Source organism: Andrena cerasifolii, chromosome 4, assembly GCF_050908995.1.
Source record: "Andrena cerasifolii isolate SP2316 chromosome 4, iyAndCera1_principal, whole genome shotgun sequence".
NCBI classification, from domain to species: Eukaryota; Metazoa; Arthropoda; class Insecta; order Hymenoptera; family Andrenidae; genus Andrena; species Andrena cerasifolii.
In genome coordinates this window covers 6,974,857-6,997,019 of record NC_135121.1, presented here as the reverse complement: position 1 = coordinate 6,997,019, position 22,163 = coordinate 6,974,857, and the positions used below count along the sequence as shown (strand labels likewise).

Below are 22,163 nucleotides of genomic sequence, written 5' to 3'. Positions count from 1 at the left end.
GTTGAGAACGGTGCTCGAAAAGTGAGCACCGACGATGATGCCAGCACCGTAAAAACCGGTGCTGGGCCCATTCACGGCGCTGTTCAGCACCAAAAGCATTCAGAATGGTGTCCAGCACCGAAAAGATCGATGCCGAACACTGTGCATACACACCTTATAGCGAATTCGGAATCTCGCACTGATAGCGAATTCGGTAACTCGCACTGACTCTGCACTGGTGCCAAAAAATGACTTGGATTGGTTGATTCTTATAGAAACGAAGATAGCTCTATAAGAATCAACCAATCCAAGTCATTTTTTGGCACCAGTGCAGAGTCAGTGCGAGATACTAAATTCGTTAGTAGAAAAGAGACTTCTGAATAATTAAGAGCGATTGTTGCATACATTTAATAACAATTAAAGCAACATAGAAAATATTGATAAAGGTCACATGACAATTTTGATTCTTTGCCAAGAAGTTGGCAGTTCTGGAATCAAGCAGCTGTTCAACTTCAACAAGGCAGTAAATCGACCAAGGGTAACATAAACTGACGTAAACGAAGCCACGAAGCACGAAGCCTGAAGAAGTCGGATTAAATTCGGTGCTTCGTGTGCTTGAATGAAATAGTTAGTAACGTTTAATTAATTAATAATGTTACAAATACATTATTCTATACAAATAAGTAAAAGCAGAAGTGTAAAAACTTCATAATACGTAATTTAGTATGAATGTTTAATGTTTAAGTAATTAACGTAACTACTCGAATTCTAAGGTATTTACTAAAGGTTTATCACGTTAATTGCTAGCGACTGTTTACTTTCCAAACATCGTAAATTATTTCCATTTGTTGATAAGAAAGGGACTTTGATTAACAACCTCTCCTTAATTAAATTACATTGATTTCTCTGTAATTCGTGTTTCCATTCAGCTTTTAGAAGCAATTATAATATGGACAAACCTGTATCTTCTGATATCGTACTTATCGCTGGTAATTCTCATCCAGAGTTGGCTAATCTCATTGCCAAGTAAGTACTCGCGAATGCGTGCGTTTTGGTGCTTAAATATCTTCTACATGTAATTGTTCTAATTTGAAGCCGATTAGGTGTTAAGCATGGAGGATGTTCCGTGTATCACAAATCAAATCGTGAGACCATGGTCGAAATCGGGGACTCCGTGCGCAGCAAGGATCTCTATATTATTCAGACCGGAACGAAGGATGTAAATAATAACATAATGGAGCTCTTGATCATGGCCTACGCTTGCAAGACTTCCTCCGCCAGAAATATCGTCGGCGTCATTCCATATTTACCTTACTCTAAGCAATGCAAAATGCGCAAGCGCGGCTGTATAGTCTCTAAACTACTGGCAAAGATGCTCTGCAAAAGTGGCTTAACCCACATAATTACGATGGATTTACATCAGAAGGAAATACAAGGGTTCTTCGACGTTCCAGTGGACAATCTGCGCGCTAGTCCTTTCCTACTACAATATATACAAGAATGTGTATGTGAACGACATTACCGGAGAGGATCGTAATACATGTTTCTTTTCTAACTACGATTATTCGTCCAACTAGATTCCAGATTATCATAATTCAGTAATAGTCGCGAGGAATCCCGGCAGCGCCAAGAAAGCAACCAGCTATGCAGAGAGATTACGTTTGGGCATAGCGGTGATTCACGGAGAACAGCGTGAAGCAGAATCAGACATGAACGACGGGCGTTACTCCCCGCCCGCTTTGGCTTCGCGAACGATGGAAGTTGGGGTCGGCGTTCCGATGCATCCGGCGAAAGAAAAGCCGCCGATTAATGTTGTAGGGGATGTAGGTGGGCGTATAGCTATCATGGTGGTATGTAAAGACAAATGTAACGTTAACGAAACGGAGGTATATCGAACTGAAAAAACCTTCCTAACTTCAGGATGACATGATAGACGATGTTCAGTCATATGTTGCCGCAGCAGAAGTTCTCAAAGAAAGGGGTGCATGTAAAATATATGTTTTAGCCACGCACGGCCTTCTGAGCTCCGATGCTCCGAGATTAATAGAAGAATCGCCCATCGATGAGGTAATAACATTTCGATGTGACGTTACGCATAAGGTTGAGCTAAGACTTGATATATAGGGATTAGCCGGCTTTAGATGGACAGGCGTGCGCTCCAAAACTGTACGTGTAAAGTCTCCAACGCGATAAACGACGATCACGCATTCCCGGCGCGCGCGTCTGGGGTGCAGGTCTGAACTTGTCTCTTGACCCATATTCTTGTTATATGTTGTTGCTATTCCGGTTTAAAATAAGCATGCAATACAATGCAAGCGATCGCTCGAGTTCTTCGCAAAGACATTTTAGTTGCACGATGTCAGCCATGCAGCTGGCGTAGCGTGGCGCGTCTCACTGAACTGTCCGCCCGGCGGACATGCCACGCTCCAAGGTGCAATTTCATGCTGACGCTCGTTTTCAGCGTGAAAACCAGTCACGTAATCGGTCCACGGGACTTTGAGCGTCAAAACCAGTCACGTGACCGACGCTTTTTACATTTCAATGTTTCGGAGCGTCATGCGGAGAAGCTAAACCGAGTTTCCGCTTGACGCTGAAAGTCCCGTGGACCGATCACGTGACTGCTTTTGACGCTCAAAACGAGCGTCAAGCGTCAGCATGAAATCGCACCTCCATGCGAAATCTTGTAAATTTGGAGCGGACGCTCTGCGGATCTTGCGGATCTGGCGCACGCGCTTGGAGTGTTGCGCTTTGAACATCACGCTCCAGGAGCGCGTTCCAGCGCGGCACGCCGGAGCGACGCGCCAAGCCCGAAGGTTTGGGGCGGCCGTGTAAAGCCGGCTAATGAATATGTGGAAATCCGTCTGAAAAATTGAGTTTCTTGTGATCATTTTTAGGTCGTTGTAACAAATACGGTTCCTCACGATGTCCAAAAGATGCAGTGCCCGAAAATAAAGACTGTTGATATCAGTATTTTGCTGGCAGAGGCTATTAGGCGTATTCACAACAAAGAGTCTATGTCATATTTATTTAAAAATGTCACTTTAGAAGATTAAAAAATACAATAAAGCGATGTGTTTTAAATATACTTATTAGAGTATCCGTATTCGGGGGCCACACTCAAAGCATATCTACTAAATTCTGTTTATTGCTCGGGATGATATCATGCTAGTCTTTTAAGTTAAGTTGATATTCGAATTGTTTTTAAATTTCTGTACATTTAGGTTTCTTTATCACGTATACTTCTTGCCCGCTGAGCCTGCGTAATATATGACATTAGGTCTTGATTATAATTTCAGCTCGATACTACGATCTTCAATATTTGTTCTTCTTATGTGAAAGATAATAAGTGCATTTCAGGATGTGGGAATACCTGTGAATATATTATTCTAGAGTGTAAAATAATAACGTAAATTTAAAATACATTAGAGTAGCTTCTTTCATTTCCTTTAATTTAATAACAAGTATCTTACAATTAATAAACGTTCGGATTGAAACAGTTGGATCAATAAAAATGTTGCCATGGGAATACACAAGTTACAAGGACAGTTACGATCAGTCTCCACGCTTGATTTGCAGATTCTTTAAAAATGTGCGAAGAAAGCCAGAATTATGAATTCACGAGGATTTGTGTTATGCTGCAGTCGGAAGAAAAGAAGCGGAGGGTGAAAGGCTTAAAGGAGATTCTTAATATTTTAGAGTCGCCACAATCTGAGAGTGAGCTTTTGAAGTTATGGGACGTTACGAGCAAGCTTTTATTGAGAATTTTGAATGATCCTGCAGAAATTTGTCGTGATCGAACGCTAGAAGTTATCAAATTGTTTATATCTAATTTAACGCCTAACGATAAACACGTTATGTACTTGTTTCCCATTTTATCTAGAAGATTAGGTTCTCACGAACAAATAGAAACTTCAGAAGAAGTCAGACTGAAGTGCGTTGTGTTATTGAAAATAATTATAACGAAATATAACAGCTTGTTAGCATCGTACGTCGATGACTTGGTAAAAATTTTAGCGCGCACTGTGGCGGATAATTATCCACTAGTTAAAAGAGAAAGCTGCCACTGCATATCCGAGTTCGCTAAGAATTTGCCAAGACACTTTTATTCGCAATCGGAGAATTTTGTGAAGCCTATTTTAGGCAATTTCCCGCATCAACATTATAGAGTTAGAATCGCTTCGATTAAAACAATAGGAGATTTGATTCTACATGGAAACAGTAAATCTGTAGAAGATGTGGCTACACCTTTAGCAGAAAGATTATTCGATCAACATGGCCTTGTTCGAGCAGGTATTTTATTACCTCCTACTCTTATTTATATTAACTATAATTGTAAACGTTAAAATATTAAATTTCTTCCTTACAATTTTTCACAGCTGTGATAGAGGTAGCAGGTTGTTGGCTTTTGAAACTGAGAGATCGGTATAGTTGGTGGTACAAAATCCTTCCACTACTCTTGACAGGCCTTCATGACGAGTTAAAAGATATTAGAGAGAAAGCTGCAAATTCCTGGGATGCTGCAGGACAATTGTATATAGAAGAAAATCAAACTGATGAGAGGTTTAAAGATAAAATGGATTTTCTTACCAAAGATCCTTGTCACTATCCTAATGGTAAGTTACGGAAGTGCGTCGCAATTATCATTTACATTATTATAAATCTTTCGCAGTTACCAGACCAAATTTAGGATGCCGTACAATAGCGCAGCAAACTTTTAGTAAATTGATAATGGGAATCAATGCGGAATTAGGAGATTGGATGGCAGACATAAGAGTACGATCCGCACAGTTACTTTGCGTGTTTATTTTAAATATAGAAGAAGAAGTAACACAGCACATTGGAAAACTCTTGCCTGCTATGTATCGGTAAATGTATAACTTTTAAAGATGAATTATCAAAGCTAGCTTGGACTACGTGTAACATTAGTTAATAAATAAATCGTTCGATAGGGCTTGCAACGACGATGACAATAGAGTTGTAGAAAACATAGAAAGGGCAGCGGAATATTTAGGATACTTCGTGCATCCGAAAACTTATTGCCGCTTAATAATTCCTACTCTCGAAGAAACTCCGACTGCAGGTCATCTGAGAGTATTCTCTGCGATTCTAAGAAATAGCGAGGATTGTTCGCTTGTTCCATTATTGGAAGACATGGGGAAATTTCTACAGCAATCGCATATTTGTCAAAGTAAAAAGACAGCATACCAGAGACAAATACTTTCTTGCTGTCGTTCTTTAATTGTAGTCTGCAAAAAGGTTTGCTTCTTGTGTTTTAAGTATATATACTCTTTAAATTCCGTTATGCTTTTTTATTAACACGCTTAAAAATTTATAGGACTGCAAAGTTATATCAAAGGATTTATTTATAGCAACATTCACTGTTCTATCGATGGCAGAGGAGTATTCCACGAAATCAGAAGCAAAAGAGTTATTAAACATCCTCGCAGATGTTAGTTCTTTCGATAATATCGAAGAACTACATCGCGAACATATGGGGCAATTAATTTCATCATTTTCTGACTGTAAAGCATGGACGGTCCATAGTCCCGAGTCCCAAATTTTCTGCGCATGTTTAGTTCACGTCAGAAAGATTTTGAATCACCATATAGACATTATCTTATCAATTCTAAAAGAGACAATGGCAAACGACGTCGACCCTGAACTGAGATTGAAACATTTTGTTTTATTGTCGGAGTATTTCAATCAAGAATCTCCTAACGAAGTTATAGATTTAAAATTTGTTAACGAATTTCTGGAAGGCTGTATATTGCCTGGATTAATTTGGACCGCGGGAAGAGCTGCTGAAGCCATTCGCACCGCTGCGATATCCTGCCTATGTGCTTTCTTAGAAAGCTACGGAAACGACCCTTTACTAGAAGGAACTGAATATTTTACTGAAGAAAATATGTCTTTAGTATTTGACAAAATAATCCCGATTTTAATTAGTCTCGCAGATGATAATTCTAAAAAAAGTAGACTATATTCTTTACGTGCCATGTATTTAATAATGGGCATTAGGAAACGGTTTCGTCATCTCACCGAAGAGTATGTGCATAAACTGTATCCTGTACTATTAAAACGGCTCGACGACGGATGTGACGATATTCGACTAGCGTCGTTAGAAGCTCTGGTAAAAGTCTGGGACGCTGTGCCGGAGAATTATGACTTGCAGTTCAACAAAGGACACATAGACATGTTGTATACTACTGCCATAATTTACTTAGACGATCCGGACAGCCATTTCCAAAAGTTTGTGCTAGGTAATACGATTTAAATTAATACTCTAACGTAATGTAATATCATATTTATGTAGGACTTATTTTTTAGATAGTTTAAAGGAATTAGCGAAAGTGCATCCAGAGCTGCTCTATCATAAGCTTCAAAATTGTAAAACGAATTTTAGAAACCAAACCGATATAGACGCACTTTTGGAACATTGTCAACATATTTTAAGTAACAATTGAAATCAATAAATAATACAGTAAACATTAATAAATGCACACATTGGCTTCGTAGGGAAATTCTCATGTACTAGCTATATTGATAAAGAATAGATTCAGGTAGCCGAAATAAATATACTAAATGGCAAAAACCATTTCGTATATATTTCTTCTTCTTTTAATACGTTGATTAGTGATTGAAAAAGCAAATGTCACGTAGCCATTTTAGATCCTTATAATTTCTGGCAAAAATTCAGGGTCAATGCTGTTATCTGTTAATCGACGGTATCACGTGCGTTATCTGAAATATCCACAAATAATCGCTGATGCACGAATGCGCGGGAAATGTTCCAATGATTTCGAAGAGTACGAAATTTAATAAATCTCGGGTTTGCCATTTAAATTATGCAGTGAAAGGTGGTGGGAAACAAAGTTAAACGAAGCAGGAAACATTGTACGTTTGGAACTATGTGGAAGATGATTTTTATTTAACGAAAAAACGTTAAAAAGTCAGGCGAAAAGAGAAGTTAACCTTGAATGACTATCAGAACAGGAAGTACCCGCCCTTTTGGGGCCGCCATATTGTCCATGTCTTCCGCTTTGAGAAGCGAATCATAGAGGGGTAGCAAACAGGATTAAGAAATTGCCAATAATTCTGTATAGGTTTTCGTTTTTCAGTCTTCGTCTTACTATTTTATAATTACGGTAAGTGTACCATTCGATTATTCAGCCTCGTCCGAAACATAACCATTCGTTACCGATCGTTTCTTAATGCTCTTAAAGTTTCGCCCAGACATTTTTCACCTTCCTGTCATTTCCCTGCTTCGACATTTCTCGCCCTGTTATCTTATGATTTCCTACCTTTCATCTATTTCTTACCGATTCGTGCACGGTAGAGACACATGCGAGAAACCGAAAGATACTCTCAATTCTCCAGCATTCGATCGTTCTAAAAATATTCTATAGAGACGTTACCTATCCGGCGATGTGTATACATTATGTATATGTGTGCACCGGGTTTCGAAAATTGATTATTCTTTGAAAATTCTTGTATATCGCTTCGAAGAATCGGTACTTCCTATGCACACGCTTTAATATCCTCCAACGCGAATTATGTTTACGTTTATGTTAACTTCTTTTAGGATCCACGAGTAATTTGTTATTGCAATACTGCAGTGAAAATATAATAAACAATACATATTGTATATAGTACTGTCTACATTTTACGAGACTTGAATCACTAATAACTTAATGATACATTTATGCCACGGTAGAAATGTCAGAGGGCAATCCAGATCACGTTGATGCGACGGAAGAAGAGATAGAAGTGGAGTCGAACTACAAGCCTCCACCAGAGAAGACGATAGAACAAATCTTAGAAGCAGATAAGGAAGACGAGAGTTTACGCAAATACAAAGAAACGCTCCTGGGGGAAGCAAAGTCCGGCGGTATTGTTGTAGGTCTGTGTTTCGTTAACTGGGTAAATTATTTAGAAGTTTTCCATCCGCACTGATTTCAGTGATTTTTGGATATGTTATCAAGATCAAGATTCTGAACAACTTTTTCCTATGCATGTTACCGCTGCACGACCTTCATTTTCGATATATTTGCGAGAAACTTCTGTTGATTTATTCCTACTCAACGCATTCCACTTTCCAAGCTGCCCAGAGTATTAGTATTGGTTGGGGCTAGATTAGTGCGGGGGCGCGTAAAGCATGATAGCGAACTGATGTGAGTTTAGAGATTTGGACCAGAAATTTACGGATGCCCATCAATACCTCGACTCATATCGGTTCGCTATCATGCTTTATGCGCCCGCGGGCGTGGCGCGCCCCCCCCGCAGTAATCTAGCCCCAACCAATACTAATACCCGGGACAAGTTGGAAAGTGGAAAGCGTTGTGTCGGAATAAGTCAAAAGAAGTTTTTCGCGAGTATCTCGGAAACGAAGGTCGAGCGGCGGTAACATGTATAGGAAAAAGTTGTTCGGAATCGTGTCCCCGACAACATATATCCAAAAATCATTGAAATCGATGAGGATGGAGAACTTCTAAATAATTACCGTTAACTGTTTAATAAGAGAACTCAGTAGAACTGGTAAATAAAAGGGACGATGTTATGAACTTCTGTAGATCCAGACGATCCGAGGAAAGTAATAGTAAAGAAACTGGCGCTGTGCGTGGTGGATCGGCCGGACATGGAGTTAGACTTAACGGGTGATATCTCGCAACTAAAGAAACACACATTTGTAATAAAGGAGGGCGTTAGTTACAGAATTAGGATCGACTTCGTCGTGCAGCGCGAGATCGTGCATGGTCTGAAGTATGTTCAGAAGACGTATCGCGTCGGAGTACCGGGTAAGGTGTATTATTATAGATCAAGTACTAATTAAACGATAACCGCTTCGCCATTAACGTAGAACCTTGAATGGTAATCAGTTGATATTACGAAATTAAACCGCTATGTTTCATTTCTCTTTAATGTTTACCTTGCTAGGTGTCACAGGTAATTTTGAAACTCATTATTTATATAACAGATGAGATGTATGCGCGTCGGATGTTAATCGATAGTTCTCTTGTGTTGCATTCCAGTGGATAAGATGATGCATATGGTTGGTTCTTATCCACCGAAAACAGAAGTGCAATCATATACCACGCCGGCAGAAGACGCGCCAGCTGGAGTAATGGCACGCGGCTCCTATAGTGTAAGCTCCTTGTTCACTGACGATGACAAGCATGAACATCTGAAGTGGGAGTGGTCGTTTGAAATTAAGAAAGACTGGAAAGAATAAGCTTCCTCTCATAACGGAAAGCCTTACAACAATTACGATTAAAATACGAATGCTGAAAGGGACTCTAATTTGGATAGATAATCAGCCGTAATGCGATGCCATAATTGTATTTTTTAAGTAATAAGAGAAAGAGTAACGTTGATATTTATTTAGATACTTTTCCTGAATCGTAAATCTTGAAAGTAAATGATTGGAGACGTATATATGCTATTACGTATATATATATATATATATATATAAATACCATTAAATCACATAGATACTACTTTGTAATCATTTAGATCATGCACAATATTGATCAGTATTTCATTACTTTAACAGTATAATTGTTCATGCTCCTTTTCCAATTTTTCTTGCTTAAAACAATCATGAATGTACGATTTTTTTACCATTATACAACATATTAACGGATTATTTCGTTAAAGAAGGTAAATTCTATTTTAATACACTCTGATTAACAAGAGCAAACTAATCGGTGGTAGATTTTAAATTCGAAGAAGGGTTACGTTATTTTAAAATTGGGAAATTCGGAATGTGTGAAACGATGTAAAGTTGCAAAATATTAAACAATTACCATCTAAAAGCATACGTTACTAATGCAGAAGATTTAGAGTATAGATCAGAACTATTCCTTGTATCGTGTGTATTACTATTACTTTTTTTTATATCTTTATTATATTTCGTGCTGGATTTGTCAATATTAACTTATTTCAAGGTGCGCGGTAATTTCAAATCTTTTTCAAAACTAGTCATTTAGGCATGGAATTTCGAATTTTAACTTTCATCAAATCACTAATTTATTTTTCCTGTTTGAAATTTAATATTTACAATGGGGGGGAATGATGGTTTCATAATGTATAATTTAAACAAATTTTCTAATAAAAATTAACACCAACAATGAACAGTCGTTACAATTACAATTCGAAGTTATTACAATGGGGATCAAATCGACATAATTCATTGAGAGACGAGTCTAGTGTAGAAAGCGTTTCGTGTACTTTTTATTGCTGCTTTCTTACTGTGTGTGGCAATACGTAATAAGAGTGAAGATAATTAGTGTGAAGTACGTGTGCATTTAGTATGAATCCTCCTTTATGTACATTTGTAATACTGGTGTATGTTTTCATGTAAAGGGACTAAAAGATACAACCCAGAAAAAGAGTGTTATTTTGAAGTATTACTTATTTTTCTATTTTTCATACTCTCCACGTAAAGTACAGAAATTTATTGTTACCAAATTAAAATCTAAATGTTAGTACTATTCCTTTCGGTTTTACCAGTCTAATTGGTGAAAGATATATTTATAATAAGCACCAAATCAGAAGGAGTGCGAACATTATTTTTATCCTACTTCTAAATTAGGTCAGCGGTACATTAAATATTTTTTAATACGAAATAAATTATATAAAAAATTCCTCGGACTCTTCGAAACTTGGAATTTTAAGGTTATATTCTATGGATAAAATGAAATTTCAGAAAGCGTATTTATAAATAAACTTTGTGAGTTATTATACTTTTCGCGTTATTTCGTATCGTTAATTTTATATTTCTTTTTATTAGAACTAAATCAATATGCGTTCAATGTGAAATTAAAATTGTTATTTTGCAGTGAAAGTTGATAAATAATCAGTTTATAAATAACACGAGTTACGATTAAATTAAATCAACATGAGTCACGATTACCCTATTAACTGTTTCGTGTTTGAACAGAAAAATGTAAAAAATGGCTGGTCATTCAACGATTACGCTGCACAATTGGTAATAAAATTCAATATCAAACAAATATGACGGGAGATCATTATGATTCATTGTCTGCTGGGCATGAAAATGCATGTAAGTAGTATTTACGGAGACCACTGATTTGGATGAATCATTCCAAATGACCATCAACAGTATTTAGAAGGCATAGTCCAATTTGGTGATGTGCAAGATATATAGATGCGCATAAATTTATTATGATTGCGCATGAAATTATATATGTATGTACATATCTCTGCATAGTTAAACATTAATTAATTGCTAACAGGTCAAATCCATCGCGGTCTTTAGTAAACGTTCATTTTATTCAATAAATTACAGACCCTAATAAACAATCAGTGTAAAAATAAAGTAAAATTAGGAACAGTTACCTTACAATAACAATACTTTGCATCGTTTCTATTAAATTACTTTCGGCCTCATATACACATGTACATCATAAAAAAATACATCATATTTCGTAATAAAATTAAATATCTCGTAAGCTATTGAGTTTTCGACTATCTTACCTTATACTTTTTATACGCAGAATAACGCAAGGAATAAATTCATGTAAACAAAATTGTATGGTTCCATTTAAAAAATGAGTTCAAATGCAGTTTTCAAGTGTACCGCCGCACCTACGAAAAAAGTAACTGCGCAGGATGATAGTGTTTATTAAACAGTGCAAAATTTTCCTCTACGATTTTGTTCTATCTGCACTTGGAACCAGGGGGGCCAAGCTTCCCTCTTACGAAAGTTGAAGCAGAGTTTGTAGCGCCTCCTACCAATGAGGTGAGTACTAAACTGTGAATGTGTGAATTGGTGTGAATCGGGACGTATGTGTATGTGTATACGTGTAATGCACCGTTTACTTTAAAACCTGTCCACGGATCGTCGCGCCAGCGACACGTATGCAGCAGATAGAAGGATAAACATTGAAATTGAATATTTCTTCTTTTCTTAGGAAAAGAAAATATATTCAATTGCTTTGTATATCCTTCTATCTGCTGCATACGCGTCACTGACGCGACAATCCATGGTCAGACGGCCTTAGAAAGGGTAAACCAGGGAAAGTGAGGACACTTCCTCGTGTTTGCGCCAAACATTTCTAAATGACGACGGTCGTCATGGTAACATTTCACCAACGTCGAAAGGTTGTGTGTCGTGCTCACTGATACACGTAGGTATGTGTGTGTGATGTACCTAGCGCCTCCTACCAATACGGTGCTAACTAAACGGGAAAACTTCAGCCAAACAAAGACGGCTTGGTCCCCCTGGGTGGCACAGAACCTTCCTTAAAATGTAGGCCTATCTTACCTACGCTTTGTCTAAATCTATATCTTCTTTTTGGTAAAAGAAGAATTTGGTCCCCTGCTACGGAAAGACTGTAAGAATGACGCATAACACCTCTAGGGCCGGTATGAACGTGACGCGGTAGTCAGACTGTCCATTTTCCCAATTTTTGATAACCACAAACCGAACCAACAAATTTGCTCATGAAGAATCACCACTAACATATCGAATTGACAAGCTGTGTATTTAAAAGCAGTCTAGCACACCACTTTTACCTGTCACATCGCTTATCGTTTCGACGTTGTGAAAACGAGTATTAAGATTCGAATCGTTTATTTTATTATTACGTTTAAAGAAATAGGAAAGAAGATACAATAAACAAAAGTTCCTTAAAATAATGCAAGGAAATGTGAAAAGAATAAAATAATGTTGAGAAGGAAGTTGATGTATTCAACATCTTGTACTGATGTCGATAATTCCAATTATACTTGTTATAAAGTAATTATGTATAAGGATTGTGCAGGTGTGAAATAAAAAAATTTAATAAATTTAACCGAGAATACCTCGTCCGTGGTCGCATTCAACTTTATCGATACAGAATCGTTTACGGGAGCACAGACGAGGTATAGGATAGACCTATCAACCAATGCATTTTTCTGTCACCGGTTTGGGGGAGTCCTAGAACCACCTTACCATTTTTGTGTCGCATGCAACGTTACCGATGAAGCCTCGAAACAGATTGTAACGCTACGTGTGGTAGGAATTAGAATTCAAGAAGTCAGTCGAAACCCGCGATTTACAAATGATTCTGTTAGAGTAACAATTTAAAGATCGTTTTATAAACGTATTCCGTGCAACGACCGAGAAAGAAGGATCGCAACAAAACAAGAACACATACGCCTTTTAACCTTGCTATTCTATTCAGGTTTATTTAACGCCAAACAAATTTATTTAACATAAAAATTTATATAAACAACAACATTATTTGTGGAAGACATGTGTTCATGAGTTCAAAATCATCGAAGAAATCGACGAAATGAAATAAATCACGCAAAACCATCGAAGAAATGCATGAAATAGAATAAATCATGTAAAACCATCGAAGAAATACCTACCTGCAAGAGAATAAAATTCTGATTAGATGTCTAGACCGAACCAAACTCACTGAATGTAAGTTTCGCTCGATCTGGACCCTTAAACTAGATCGTAGGCTTTAGCTTGATATCGTTTTGCAAGTCGCAATGCTTGAGAAACGTTACCAAGGAACCGGGCACACCAACGCGGAGGTACCTACGAAAGTGACCCATCCCGAAACAAACACCGATCCCATCCACCCTCCATTTCAATAAACTCATCGCGTCCGTCATTGCTTGCAATGAGGGAAACGATGATTTGACTCTACTATTAGTGACAACCGCGAACGCGAAAGCGAAATCGAAAGAGAGATAGACTGACGATTATCGTCGATCTCTCTGCACTTATACAAGGTACTCGTATTCTACATTCTACAGCATGCATGCAAGAACATCTTAGCTAGCTACCAAGCTAGCATAATTCTAGGCCCTCTCTAGGGCCCACGAGCTAGGCCCTCTCTAGGGCCCATGACTAGGACCCTCTCTAGGGCCTATGCCGAAGGCCCTCTCTAGGGCCCATGACTAGGACCCTCTCTAGGGCCCATGACTAGGACCCTCTCTAGGGCCCACGAGCTAGGCCCTCTCTAGGGCCTATGCCGAAGGCCCTCTCTAGGGCCCCTGTTCTGGGCCCTCTGTAGGGCCCACAAGCTAGGTCCTTTCTAGGACCTAGAATACCAAGCACAGAGCTGAGCTGAAAATTGAAGCTAATCGAAAATTTTACTTTACTTTCGCGATGAAAAAGCAATTAGAGCACCGGTGCTCTGGACAAATTTCCGATACGCAAAAGGTTGACTTTACTTTCGCGACGAAAAATCAACACGAGCTCCCGTGCTCTGTATAAATCATAGATCCGCAAAAATTTGACTGTAAATTCGCGGTAATAGAACTCTACACAAGAGCCGCGGCGCTCTTGAAAATATATGGACGCGAAAAAAGCGTGGACTCTACGATCGCATTACCGGCGACCATAAAAGATCTTGCTAGAATGCAAGATTGTTAGGAAGACTAGTTTCATTGAGACCCATTTCAAAAAATTTCGCGGTGACTCTACTTGACTCGATCGATCCGATTATTTTACGAATTATTATTAATCGATATAAAATTGTAAGAATCGCGAGCAACAATTGTATTGATTTATTTTATTTTTTATTTTGAGACAGACACATGCATGTCACTATCTACGAGTACCTTGTATGGTCAGCTCAATCGATGCTGCTCTTTCGAACACACATGCATAACGTTTAGTGGCGCATCTTATATAATTGGCATTAGTTTCGGGAACATTTCTACGATATTTCGTGAATATGGTTTAGAAAAGGACCACGCCATAAGGCTACTGCCTAGACGCCCTAGACCATATTCGCGAAATATTGCATAAGAGTTCCCCAAACGAATACCGACCATGTGAAAAGGGCCTCTGCATGTCGTGCATTTGTGTTGGAACGGCCAGAATCGAAAGAGCTAAGTAGCTGTACTACATGCACCCCCATTCAAAGAATTATAAAATGACTCACCGTTCGCTGTCATCATCGGTACTGCATCTCTGCAAACTCGTAACCCTCTGACCAGCATCCCTGAGACCAGCTCCCCTCTGATCACCATCCGTCTGACCAGCATCCCTCTGACCAGCAGCTCCCAGACGAGCACCCCTCAACTCAGCCCCAGCTTAGCTCTCAACGTTGCAGCTGCAGTTGGACTCGTGCATGACTCTACTTTCGCGGTGAAAAAGTTATTAGAGCACCGGTGCTCTCGACTAGCTTTACTTGCGCAAAAACACTGACTCTACGATCGCATTACGGGCGATCACAAACACTATAACTCAAACCGACAATTTATATTTAAACAGCAACTTTTAGCGCTCCTGTTTATTAAACGCGCACATTTCATCTATTTCACATTATATCTATTTCACATTCCTTAGTTTCTGAATGTGTTTTTGTTGGGTAAGGTCTTTTTGCATGCATTATGTAGGAAGCTTATCCTACCAAATGCATTGCGTGCCTTAGGTATGATGCTTTTCCTTCCAAAATGCACGCACAAAGATTACGACCCACTTATACAAGGTACTCGTATTCTACATTCTACGGCATGCATGCAAGTACATCTTAGCTAGCTACCAAGCTAGCATAATTCTAGGCCCTCTCTAGGGCCCACGAGCTAGGCCCTCTCTAGGGCCCATGACTAGGACCCTCTCTAGGGCCTATGCCGAAGGCCCTCTCTAGGGCCCATGACTAGGACCCTCTCTAGGGCCCATGATTAGGACCCTCTCTAGGGCCCACGAGCTAGGCCCTCTCTAGGGCCCATGACTAGGACCCTCTCTAGGGCCTATGCCGAAGGCCCTCTCTAGGGCCCCTGTTCTGGGCCCTCTCTAGGGCCCACAAGCTAGGTCCTTTCTAGGACCTAGAATACCAAGCAGCTGAAAATTGAAGCTAATCGAAAATTTTACTTTACTTTCGCGATGAAAAAGCAATTAGAGCACCGGTGCTCTGGACAAATTTCCGATACGCAAAAGGTTGACTTTACTTTCGCGACGAAAAATCAACACGAGCTCCCGTGCTCTGTATAAATCATAGATCCGCAAAAATTTGACTGTAAATTCGCGGTAATAGAACTCTACACAAGAGCCGCGGCGCTCTTGAAAATATATGGACGCGAAAAAAACGTGGACTCTACGATCGCATTACCGGCGACCATAAAAGATCTTGCTAGAATGCAAGATTGTTAGGAAGACTAGTTTCATTGAGACCCATTTCAAAAAATTTCGCGGTGACTCTACTTGACTCGATCGATCCGATTATTTTACGAATTATTATTAATCGATATAAAATTGTAAGAATCGCGAGCAACAATTGTATTGATTTATTTTATTTTTTATTTTGAGACAGACACATGCATGTCACTATCTACGAGTACCTTGTATGGTCAGCTCAATCGATGCTGCTCTTTCGAACACACATGCATAACGTTTAGTGGCGCATCTTATATAATTGGCATTAGTTTCGGGAACATTTCTACGATATTTCGTGAATATGGTTTAGAAAAGGACCACGCCATAAGGCTACTGCCTAGACGCCCTAGTCCATATTCGCGAAATATTGCATAAGAGTTCCCCAAACGAATACCGACCATGTGAAAAGGGCCTCTGCATGTCGTGCATTTGTGTTGGAACGGCCAGAATCGAAAGAGCTAAGTAGCTGTACTACATGCACCCCCATTCAAAGAATTATAAAATGACTCACCGTTCGCTGTCATCATCGGTACTGCATCTCTGCAAACTCGTAACCCTCTGACCAGCATCCCTGAGACCAGCTCCCCTCTGATCATCACCCATCTGACCAGCATCCCTCTGACCAGCAGCTCTCAGACGAGCACCCTTCAACTCAGCCCCAGCTTAGCTCTCAACGTTGCAGCTGCAGTTGGACTCGTGCATGACTCTACTTTCGCGGTGAAAAAGTTATTAGAGCACCGGTGCTCTCGACTAGCTTTACTTGCGCAAAAACACTGACTCTACGATCGCATTACGGGCGATCACAAACACTATAACTGAAACAGACAATTTGTATTTAAACAAGTTCGAAAAAATTTCCTTTAAATTGCAAGGTGTCACGCAATTCAGACTTTGAGAAAAATTTCCAGCAGCCACATTGGGCGCTCAATGAATTCTGATTCTGTCTGATAGAAAAAAGGAGTGGCCTCTTCGGGCGTTTAAGGTTTTTCAATCTTAATGTATGGAAGGAGTAGCCTTTTTGGGCGCCTAATGCTTTTTAATTCTAATGTACCATCATCAGGTCTCATCCTTTTTAATGTTAATTAAAAAATACAGCAGCCTGTTTAGGCGCATGATAATTCCGAATTGTAAAAGGAAATAGAAGCAGCCTCATCAGGCGCTAATGGCATGGAATGCCAGAAAAATTCCAATTCTACTCTAAAGTGTTAGTAAACCCCAACCCAGATCTAATTCTTCCCTGAAACTAGCAACGAATCTCTTAGTGAATTCTTTATTAAAGAATTCACCAGAGAAAACCTCGGCGAATCCCTCGGCGAATGTTTCGATGATGCGCTTAAAACTGGACTTGCCTGGCTAAATTTTCTAAGTTTCGCAGCACACATATACACTATACTTCGTTATACTAACCCTTTGGACTGTGATTGCGGTATAAGGTAAAAAACTACTAAAATTATTTCCAAAGACTTTACTTTAAAGTCCAAAGGGTTAGCATGCGCGCGTAAGAAAGATAGACGAGAGGTTCTCGTCGATCTTTCTACACATATGCCATTACAATTTCTTTCGCATATTTTAGAGGCACACTTGCACTGGTTTCAAGTGACAAATAGACGCTAAGTATCTCATTGCAGAGATAGAAAAAGAATTGAAAAACGGACACGGATTCGCCGTCGTGAGAGATCTCGAGCTGCTCGATACACTCACGCATTGCAGTTGCACAGACAAAACGCTAATACGCGACCACCATTCATCCAGCCCCCCATTAACGGGAGTTCCCCACTAGGGGCCGCGCCTGAGGGGTCAGACTCACAGCAGCCCGCCTCACAATTAAATCACATGCAGCTGCAATACGCGCTCCCATCACAAAGCCGACAATTTGCACAGGCGAGTGTATCGTGCCCGAGCATCTTGTGCTAATTCAAGATCTCTCCCGAGAGCGAATTATATTACCGGAAAAAAAGAAAAGAGAATTGAAAGTAGGAAATAGAAAATACACTATGACAAGTCTGTAAAAGTATACTAAATGCGAAACGACACGGTGCACGGTGAAGCTAATTGTAAGCAAAAGCAAAGGTAAAAGGCGTCACTCTCAACAAGCAAGCGTACCTCTACCCTTAAATCTAGCCTATCGCACTCTTTACAATGAGCCCTAGTGGCATAATCTATTGCAAATATGCACTTGCGTAACTTTCGAGGGATATGCGAAAGCTAAGAATCTCCCGATTGAGATTGCAAAAGAGACTAAACGACTAAAGGACCGAAAGGCGCGGCGCGACGCGAACATTCACCCTCGATCCACCGAAATTTCGTTTCTACATGGCATGCTCCATATCACGACTTTACACAGCCATGGCGAGCGTGACCGAGAACGAGAACTGTCGCACATCTTCGTCTAACAATGGTCCTCTGTGTAAAGCCGTAATAAGTTGTACCCAGCACAGCCGGCCTATGAAGGGCGAGAACACCATGCGCGAAATAGAAATCAGTGATCGAAGGCGAATTGTATTTCTAGAAGGGTGTGTTTGGCACTCTTATATTTAAAAAGAACGAGGCGGAACAAAAGCTTATCGCTCGAAGTACGCAAGTGCATTTCTGAATAGATGTCCAGACCGAACCAAACTCACCGAATGTAAGTTTGGCTTGATCTGGACCCTTAAACTAGATCGTAGGCTTCAGCTTGACAACGTTTTGCAAGACGCAATGCATTGGAAAACGTTACCAAGTCCAGGCACACCAACGCGGAGGTACCTACGAAAGTGACCCATTTCTACGAAATATTTCTGGTCCATATTCGACCGATGCATTTTTGAAAATTTGGAAAAATTCTTACGACTAAAGTTCTTAAATTAAAACTTAATGGACTCTAGGACTATGGCTAGTTAAAACTAAGCACATGTGCAAGTTCTTCCGCGATGTATAAAATTTGTAGGTTTAGTGGCTTAAAGTTATTTTTATGCAAGGGAGAAAGAAATTTAAGTTCATATAGCAGCCACTTTGGCGGCAGTCATTTATTATTATACTGTTATTTTATAAAGGGACCATTTGAGGTCGAGATATCAGGTGGTAAGAGTGGCAATTTTTGATTTCTCGTAATATTACTACCAGTGTGTCTTAATATTTAGCACATGCAACGGGCAAGCAAAACTAGCGAGCATAATAACCAAGTAGTACCAAAAATTACTGTCATTGTTTATTAAGAGAATCTAATGACTCGAATGTAATTACTGTTAAGAGAGAAGATTTGAAAGAACTCGCACGAAAGAGTTCAACTTCAGAAATGTAACTCGTATTCGATACATTAAGCATTAGGAATGATTGTGAAATTAAAGAAAAGAAGTTTAGAATGTTTGAAACGCGATATTAAAACTCCTATCGCGAATTTAAAATTTATTCATTGTATTTTTCTACGTGTATTAAACATTTGGAAGTACACGCATTAAATTTTACTATTCGCGAGTACTAAGTACGTATTCGTGGTCACTATGCTCGCTACAGTAATCATTATGTTCGATAGCATACAGAAAAATTCAAAGAATGAAAAAGTATCACTCACCGTTCGTTGAAAATAGTCTCACTGACAAGCATCCCCTTTTAGCAGTAGCTATTCGATCTGCAGGCGAATGTCCAGCAGTTGCAGGGTCAGTACCCCATAGAATGTGTCACACTTCCAAATATGTCACATTACTTTCGCGATGAAAAAGCAATAGGAGCACTGGTGCTCTGAATTAATTCTAGATGCGTTAAAACACTGACTTTACGTTCGCGTTCACATTACTAATACGCAGGGCCACTGTGCACTATCGAATACTTTATCGCGAAATAAGCACTGATTCTACAATCGCATTGCACACGATTACAAAAGCAGTTCATGTTTTTAAACATATCTCAACAGTGGAAAGATGTGTTCGGACTCGAGTAAAGCGTTTCCAAAATAGTCCTCTAGGTACTGAGTGTAATGTAGTGGAATCTCGTTGAACGATCTCCCACATAGTCCAGTTATCGATGAAATTTATGCAGGAATGGAGAAATCACGAAATAATATGTACACGCACTCACTGATGCGATCACCGTCGCGAGTAAAGTCGAACTGACAGAGGTGACACCGCTTGGCAATGTTGTGACGTAGGGGTTGTTGGCGGTGTTATGGCGCTCGACCGACTCCCAGCTAACTGGAAATTCGTCAAGGCCAGAAATAATTTTATGTAGACACAGTAATTCCACGATGAAAAATCACTTAGAGCACCGGTGCTTTCACTTAAATAGTTCTGTATGCGCAAAACATTGACTCTGCACTCGCGTCCACACAGTGCTCTATGAAATACTTTATCGCGAAATATGTACTGACTCTAAAATCGCATTGCACGCGGTCACAAAAGCACATCACATTTCTAAACATCTCTCAGCAGTGGGAAGTAGTGTTCGGGCTCGCGTAAAATGTTTCCATAAAGGCATCTTGGTATTGAGTGTAATGCAGCAGAATCTTGTTAAACGGCCTCATACATAGTCCAGTAATCGATGAAATTGATGCACGAATCGAGAAATCACGAAATAATATGCAGGTACATTCACTGATCCGATCGCTGCCGCGGTTGAAGTCGAACTGTCAGCTTACACCTTTCGTGAATGTTGTCACATTGGTAGAGGTTGCTGTCGACCTCAACTGTTTCCCATGGAAGTTGAAATTTCACAAAGGCCGGAAATAATTCTATATCGCAATGTCCATTGCGAAATATGTACTTTTCGCAGCTGCAGCCATGCACCCTGCTCTTTCTATGTATACATATATGTCTTTCAAAGTTGAGGAGATGTGATCGGACTCGAGTACAGTGTTTTCAAAAAAGTCTTCCAGATACTTATTTTTAGTGTATTGCAGTAGAATCTGGACGATCGACCTCCCACATATTCCAGTAATCGATGGAAATAATACATTAAGATAGGTATACCATGGCATTTTAAATGTTCATCCGTCCGATCCGTCCTCCGACTTTGGTGAACGTCGTTATTGAACTCCATTATTTCACATATCTTGAGAATTCCACATTACTTTATTTTATATATTTATACATGTGGAAGGAAGGGAAGGAATGATTTATTCAAACATTTCGAGTTACATTTATTTTTACATTATATCAAAGTATTACTATTTAAAGAAATTCTTGTATCTATCTACTTATTTAGGATATTTGACAATCGCAGCAATCGCATCGGCTCTGTTCTCACCAATTACCAGGTCTCACTACGAGGAGGTCGCAGCGTTTCGAGGCCCGTAGAGAGACTGCCTATTTATGTTTTATTCAGAAAATCTAATGACTCGAATGTAATAACTATTAATAAGAGAAGATTCATAAAACTCATATGAAATATTTAAACTTGAGAAGCGTAACTTGCATGCAAAACATTAAGCATCTCGAATGATTGTGAAATTAAAGAAAAATTGTTTAGAATGTTTAAAACGCGATACTAAAACTTTTATCTAGAATTTAATACATATATATATATAATCGTTTTATTCGGTAGCATGTAGAAAGATTGAACGAGTTGAAAAGTTGCACTGCTATCTCTGCAGATCGCCCCCCCCCCCAAGAGTAATAAAATAGAAAATATTATGACATTGTGTATAATTCTGTATAAATAATTAATGTGAATTTAATTATTTATACAGAATTATAATTAATGTGAATTTAATTATTTATACAGAATTATAATTAATGTGAATTTAATTATTTAGGTTACAGTATCAGATTGAGATATTAAAACATAAGTTACAAGCAAATTTTAAATCTTGTGAAAGAGGGTTAAAAAATGTACTTATGTACTTTTACATATTTCGCCCCCTCCAAGAAAGGCTCCTGAATCCGCCTCTCCAGGTGGCTCGGCTGCATCGGGGGGAGGGGGATGGACCCGAGTTGAAACCCTGACCAGGTCCTCAGCAAGTCCAGGAAGTCCAGGAAGTCCAGGAAGTCCAGTAGGTCCAGGTAGCTCGGCAACTGCAGGGTCCCCGGAGGTCCTCCAGGCCCGGAAGACCGACGACGACTGAGTACATGAAGCTCTGTGAGCTCCTTAT

At 39.3% G+C, this 22,163-nt stretch overlaps 3 protein-coding genes across 9 annotated transcripts; all 3 read left to right on the top strand.

Moving 5' to 3' along the window:
* Positions 1-361: 361 nt before the first annotated feature.
* Positions 362-3,414, top strand: LOC143367734 (phosphoribosyl pyrophosphate synthase-associated protein 2). 7 transcript variants are annotated; one of them, XM_076809869.1, is made up of 6 exons: positions 362-517; positions 909-1,005; positions 1,075-1,483; positions 1,557-1,829; positions 1,900-2,046; positions 2,874-3,414. In XM_076809869.1, exons 2-6 carry the CDS (start codon positions 929-931, stop codon positions 3,030-3,032), a joined length of 1,065 nt encoding a protein of 354 aa, XP_076665984.1. In that variant the 5' UTR covers positions 362-517; positions 909-928; the 3' UTR covers positions 3,033-3,414. The 7 variants fall into 7 exon arrangements, with proteins under 7 accessions (XP_076665984.1, XP_076665982.1, XP_076665981.1 ...); XM_076809867.1 differs by having other exon boundaries at positions 363-732; XM_076809866.1 differs by having other exon boundaries at positions 363-752.
* A 142-nt stretch (positions 3,415-3,556) lies between these two features.
* On the top strand, positions 3,557-6,822 carry LOC143367715 (dynein axonemal assembly factor 5-like). Its single transcript, XM_076809827.1, has 6 exons — positions 3,557-4,269; positions 4,356-4,592; positions 4,649-4,844; positions 4,929-5,235; positions 5,315-6,239; positions 6,307-6,822. Exons 1-6 carry the CDS (start codon positions 3,567-3,569, stop codon positions 6,441-6,443), a joined length of 2,505 nt encoding a protein of 834 aa, XP_076665942.1. The 5' UTR covers positions 3,557-3,566; the 3' UTR covers positions 6,444-6,822.
* A 149-nt stretch (positions 6,823-6,971) lies between these two features.
* Positions 6,972-10,367, top strand: LOC143367750 (rho GDP-dissociation inhibitor 2-like). Its single transcript, XM_076809904.1, has 4 exons — positions 6,972-7,124; positions 7,694-7,879; positions 8,550-8,774; positions 9,009-10,367. The coding sequence occupies exons 2-4, from the start codon at positions 7,696-7,698 to the stop codon at positions 9,206-9,208; spliced, it is 609 nt and encodes a 202-aa protein (XP_076666019.1). The 5' UTR covers positions 6,972-7,124; positions 7,694-7,695; the 3' UTR covers positions 9,209-10,367.
* Positions 10,368-22,163: the final 11,796 nt, after the last annotated feature.

Bases quoted from the DNA above. Each gene is read 5' to 3' on its own strand.
- LOC143367734 (XM_076809869.1), top strand. From the start codon at position 929: ATGGACAAACCTGTATCTTCTGATATCGTACTTATCGCTGGTAATTCT. The intron at 1,006-1,074 runs GTAAGTACTCGC...TCTAATTTGAAG, and splicing joins TTGGCTAATCTCATTGCCAA to CCGATTAGGTGTTAAGCATG. The intron at 1,830-1,899 runs GTATGTAAAGAC...TCCTAACTTCAG, and splicing joins GGCGTATAGCTATCATGGTG to GATGACATGATAGACGATGT.
- LOC143367715 (XM_076809827.1), top strand. From the start codon at position 3,567: ATGTGCGAAGAAAGCCAGAATTATGAATTCACGAGGATTTGTGTTATG. The intron at 4,593-4,648 runs GTAAGTTACGGA...AATCTTTCGCAG, and splicing joins TCCTTGTCACTATCCTAATG to TTACCAGACCAAATTTAGGA. The intron at 4,845-4,928 runs GTAAATGTATAA...ATCGTTCGATAG, and splicing joins CTCTTGCCTGCTATGTATCG to GGCTTGCAACGACGATGACA.
- LOC143367750 (XM_076809904.1), top strand. From the start codon at position 7,696: ATGTCAGAGGGCAATCCAGATCACGTTGATGCGACGGAAGAAGAGATA. The intron at 7,880-8,549 runs GTCTGTGTTTCG...GAACTTCTGTAG, and splicing joins GTCCGGCGGTATTGTTGTAG to ATCCAGACGATCCGAGGAAA. The intron at 8,775-9,008 runs GTAAGGTGTATT...GTTGCATTCCAG, and splicing joins GTATCGCGTCGGAGTACCGG to TGGATAAGATGATGCATATG.